Source organism: Crocodylus porosus, unplaced genomic scaffold, assembly GCF_001723895.1.
Source record: "Crocodylus porosus isolate Cpor-Errol unplaced genomic scaffold, CroPor_comp1, whole genome shotgun sequence".
NCBI classification, from domain to species: Eukaryota; Metazoa; Chordata; order Crocodylia; family Crocodylidae; genus Crocodylus; species Crocodylus porosus.
This window is the reverse complement of record NW_017728936.1, coordinates 10,482,646-10,487,580: the sequence shown is the minus strand read 5'-3', so window position 1 is coordinate 10,487,580 and position 4,935 is coordinate 10,482,646. Positions and strand designations below refer to the sequence as shown.

The window sequence follows — 4,935 nt, the reverse complement described above, 5'->3', positions numbered from 1 at the left end:
TAATGACACCCCATCAGCTGGTCCACCCCATAAGGACCCCAGGAATGACACCCATCAGCTGGTGCACCCTGTAAGGACACCCTGTAAGGACTGCCCCATCAACTAGTGCACCCTGTAAGGATACCCCGTAAGGACCCCCACCAGCTGGGGCACTGAGGAAACGGGTGCATTAAGGGCATAAAGCAAAAGGGCCAAGCCTGAGAGGCGCTGATTTGCGTTGTGTGGTGTTCTGCAAGGCGGGATAGGTGCCAGGGCAGGGGATCCTTTGGCAATGGGCCGTGGGGAGGGTTTTGCAGGGCTGCTGGGTTTTCGGGGAGCCTGCGGCGGTAGAGGCTGTGCCAGCTCCCAGGCTCTGTTATCAGCATGTCGCAGCCACCGTGCAGACCCCATTTAAAACCCAAGGTATTGCAGAACCGGGCAGAGATGCTGGCTGGGGAGCAGGGGCTGCGGGCTAAGTGCCTCTGTAGCCACGGCAGCAGGCACCTCCACGGTTAAAATACTCCTTCAGGGCTGCGTGGGCAGACTGACAGGAGGGAGCCGGAGCTGCGGCTGCTGGTGCCGGCTGCCGGGGAGGGCACTGCCCACGGGACATCTCAGGGTGCTGGGCACTGCCTGGGCGTCTCTGGGCCTGACGGAGATGTCTGAGCTGCTGGGGGGTGCCCTGCGAACCAAAGGCTGCAGCCGCCCAGATGAAACCGGGGCGGGTTGCTGAGCCTTGTAGCAAGCGACTCCCTTGCACGGGAGCGGGGGTGCCAGGCTGGGGGGCTCAGGGTGCACGGGAGATCCAGGAGGGTGTCCCTTGCTGGCTGGTGTGGAGGAGAGCAGCACTGCCCCCAGGGTGATCAGGAAGGGGGCACGGATGACCCCATGCCTCAGGCGGGGGTGCAGGTCTGCTGGACTGTGCCCGCCCTTTGGCCTGGTGAGTGCTTTTTGGAAAGCCAACAGTGCACCTGGGAGCAAAGCAGCTGGTGTCTGGGCCCTTGTCCTCCTTATCACTCCCTGTGGCTGCGTGGCTCCCGGGGCAGCAGCTGCTTGAGGAACCCGCACGATGCCTGGGTGCAGCTAGAAGCAGCTGCTGCCCAGCCCGGGGCTCGCCCTTGCGCACAGGGACACGCGTGGCTCTTGCATGTGGGAGCAGCACCCTCTAGCGTCCACGCGGGAGCCCTGGTGCCCATCTCACTGGCAGGCGGTAGCAGCCCGAAGGGGACGGGCTTGGAAAGAGCCAGAGGCTTTGGCCAGAGGCTGTGCATCGCAGAGCGGGACCGTTTCCCTGCCGCGTGCTCTTGCCTCTGGCCTGGGTAGAAAGGTGGGCCCTGGTCTGTGCAGACGGGCAGAGCCCGGTGGAAGCGCCTTGGGGTCAGCCTGTGTGGGATGGAGCCCCCCCGGCCAGCTGCTGGAAGTGGGACTTGTCTCTTGTTACGCGTCTGCCTGCGGCAGTGGGTAGCTGGGCCTCTCAGAAGTCAGTTCGCACTGTCAGTAGACAACAACAGAGAGCAAGCCCCTGGGTCCAGAAGCTGGGCTGCCCTCCACGAGGCCTCAAGCTCTCCCTTAAACGGTGTTCTGCACTTGGATTTGGGTTGTACCGGTTTATTTGTCATGGCCTAGTATGTCTGAACAAAGCTCCTTGTGACCCCCACCCCAGAGCAATCCCCCGGGCCAGGGCAGCGGGGTTTGGAGGTCGTGGCTCTGTCTGCTCAGAGAGCACTACGCAAGACAGAAGCGCCCTGGAAAGGCTCCCTGCCCTCTTTGCCGAGTCCCTGCAGAAGCTGTCTAGCAGACGCAGCATCACCAGCACTACAGAGCTGCACTCGGGCCCCGTTTCTTCGGCGAACGCCATGACCACGCAGATCTTTAAGGTTTCCCCTTTCCCAAATTGGGCCTAAGCCTGAGCTCACTAACGCCATTGACTTCAAGTGGGTAGTGGATCGCGGACCCCGTTTATCAGCTACCCAAGACCCCGACACTGGCATAGTTAAACAGAGCAGAAAGCAAGACGCTGCTTCACAAACGGGCCTTGTCCTTCATCTGAAAGCCCTCCTAGCACTCTCGCCTCCAGGCCTGTTAAGGAAGTTCCTTATCCTCGGCGCTGAATGACCGACTACAGGTAGGATCCTACAAGCAGTTCAACAGTTTGAGTCGTCTTTCATGCCAGTGCTTTCCTTCAGTAGGTTCGCCTGCATTCATACGTTCCCCAGACCGGACTCCCGTCTTCTTTGCCCCACGAGGAGCTGTCGTGAAGGGAGGTGGTCTCGCTGGGCTCGTCTGACGAGAGATGGATCATCTTGGGAGTCAGATCATTGGCTACAGTCATGAAGGATGGGAAGGAGTAGGGCGAGGTGCCGGGGTACCCGGATGCATAGTGGACATCCTCCAGAGCGTGCAGAGAGTAGGACTGGGCTCCAGGGAGTGAGGAGCTCCAGCTCGAGCCCCGGTATTGGGAGGTGCCGCTGCTCTCATGGGGGAGGCAGCTGGCTGCGGTCGACAGCGTTTGCAGGGAGTCAGAGCAGGCGACGTCGGGGGGGTTGAGGCTGTCGGGCATGGCCTGCTCCCAGGAGTCTCTCTGTGAGAAAAGTGGGGAGAGAGTCACGGCTGGCTCAGCGCCCACGCGCAATCCTCTGGGCAGGACCCTCCCCGCTTGCGCCAGCCCAGGAAGCCATCCCGGTGCTGGACCCCCCCCCATGGAGCTGGACGGGTCTCACTAATATCCAGCCTTGTCTCCAGCCTTTGGCCGATACCAGACACTGCCCAACGTGGCACATCCTCCCCCGGAGGAAGCCCGGGGCCCACCCGCTCTCAGCAGGAGCAGCGCAAACACTCACTATGAAGAAATGTGCCTGGTCGCTGGGGAAGGGCGGCAGGAGTGGGGCCAGCGAGGAGGTGCCAAAGAGGGAGCTGGTGCCAGGCGGGGCGCGATAGTCCCCGTACTGGTCGCCGAAGTAGGGGTCCAGCAATGGCGGGTACCCCTGGACGGCAGAGGAGTCTCCCGGGAAGGGCTTCGCTGCCAGCGGGGACGCGTAGACCTCACTGGGGAGCTGCTTTGTGCTGTGGAAGTCCAGCTCGGAGGCAAATGGTCTCCTCATCCCGTAGTAGCCAGACAGCGTGGGGGAACCTGCAGGTCGGGGGAGCGGGGTGGGGGTCACAGTTTAAACGCGAGGCACAGTGCCCCAGAGCTGATGCACGCAGCCCTCTCTCTCCCCCACTTCTCCATCAGACAAAGCAGGCAGCCGCTGCCCAGAGCAGGAGGATCCTGTCCTAAACCAGTGCCCTCAGCCCGTGATCTTCAACGCTGGCATTGCTCCCAACGCCCAGCATAACCTCCTCTTTCCTGCCTCAGGTCAAGTAACACCACAGCTCACTAAAGATGAGAAACCTTGCCTCCCTCTTCTCCCCTTAAGACTCAGGGATGCCTTCTTTAGGTAATGGGTACCCTCTAGCACACCCGCTATGGGTGTACTACAATAGCACATGCCTGTTCAGTAAGGCAAACTGCTAAACTGGGGATCGCTCTGCTTTCGTGCCCCTTTTGGGCATGGGGGGTTAATGGTTTTAAAGACCCCTCCATAGAAACCTAAGAAACAAAGACCCTGGAGCCTAGGTGGAGAAGACAGGCCATGGAGCATTGTTAGGCCAGTTTGACTGCTGGGGAACTGCCAGCCAGAGAGACCGAGAGCCAGACCCGACCCGAATGTGCCTAGGTCCGATACCATCTTTGCCCCAAGACCTGTCTCTGCTGTCTCTGCCCTCCCTTTGGGACTTTATTTAAGGGTTTCAACAACGTCAGGCTGCCTTTCTGGGTTAACCCTGCAGTGGCTCCCCTTCAGCGGTGAATGTCTCCATCACAGCCCTGCATGGTATTATCTTAACATCCTTTTGTAGGACAGATGGGACTGGATTGTCACCCTGAAATAATGCACCGTTGAGTAGAGAGACTCACCTGACATTTGGACAAATGAGGACTGGGGGCTACTGGCGCTGCCCTGAAAAACAAAGACACGTTGGCAAGGTTTTGCTCCATGGTGCAGAGCATGTGCACCATTCGGGAGCATGTTTTGCATCATTTCCATGTGCTTTTGGAATCCCAGGCTATGACTAAGCAGCAATTAGGTACAAGCCTTCAAGCCTCAGACAGATAAAGTAGCAGCAGACGGAGGCCAAGGAGAGATTTCAGAGTTCTCGGATTGTGCTGATAAGTCAGAAAAGCAAGACAGCACAGCTTGGGTCTCCTGAGCCCGAAGGGTGTAACATGGCCCTAATGCAGGTGAGAATCAGGCCCAGCTGATTCACTGCCCAGACGTCTCTGGCCCTGCGCAGGCATTCACACTGGCACAAAGCAGGCATGACTCCTTACCGCTCAAATTCAGCAGCACATCGCTGCCCTTTTGTGCAGACCTAACTGATTATGTGTGGAGCAGTGCAAGGCAGAGCCAAGAGTCAAGCCCTGTGCGGCTCACCTGGCGGCAAAGGGCTGATCAGCCAGAGCATAACCAGTGCATGCAACTACCGGCTGACGGTGGTGCCCTGTTCCCTAGCGGTGCAGTCTGTGCATTGGTGCTAAAGAACCTGAGCTCCAATCCCAGTGATGATCGATGCAATTAGTGTGCAATCAGGTTTGTCCTGTGTGCAAGGAAAAGCTTCAGCAGCAGAGCTCGTTATCCTGGCCATCCCTTAATTATTTCCCACCTGGGCTGTTAGTAACACAAGCCTCCTGTCTTTTCAGGGCTTAACTGTTTCAGCTCAGGCAGAATCCAGAAACACCAGGATTCATCAAAGGACATAAAGGGAAGAGAGAGCACCAGATGAATCAAGAACAGGGAGCGTGAAAAGCCCCTGATGCTGCAGCCCTCATTCTGTACCTGGATTCACACAGGTGAACTCGTGACATCAGTGACGTCCTGGTGAAGCCGGGGAGGCTCCATATGAATGCCAGGACTGCAC

The 4,935-nt window shown here is 58.7% G+C and overlaps 1 protein-coding gene across 2 annotated transcripts; it reads right to left on the bottom strand.

Moving 5' to 3' along the window:
• Positions 1-1,514: 1,514 nt before the first annotated feature.
• CUNH11orf53 (chromosome unknown C11orf53 homolog) lies at positions 1,515-4,560 on the bottom strand. 2 transcript variants are annotated; one of them, XM_019546927.1, is made up of 4 exons: positions 4,349-4,560; positions 3,935-3,977; positions 2,820-3,109; positions 1,515-2,560 (listed from the first exon to the last, which is right to left on the bottom strand). In XM_019546927.1, the coding sequence occupies exons 2-4, from the start codon at positions 3,939-3,941 to the stop codon at positions 2,162-2,164; spliced, it is 696 nt and encodes a 231-aa protein (XP_019402472.1). In that variant the 5' UTR covers positions 3,942-3,977; positions 4,349-4,560; the 3' UTR covers positions 1,515-2,161. The 2 variants fall into 2 exon arrangements, with proteins under 2 accessions (XP_019402472.1, XP_019402471.1); XM_019546926.1 differs by lacking the exon at positions 4,349-4,560 and having other exon boundaries at positions 3,935-4,225.
• Positions 4,561-4,935: the final 375 nt, after the last annotated feature.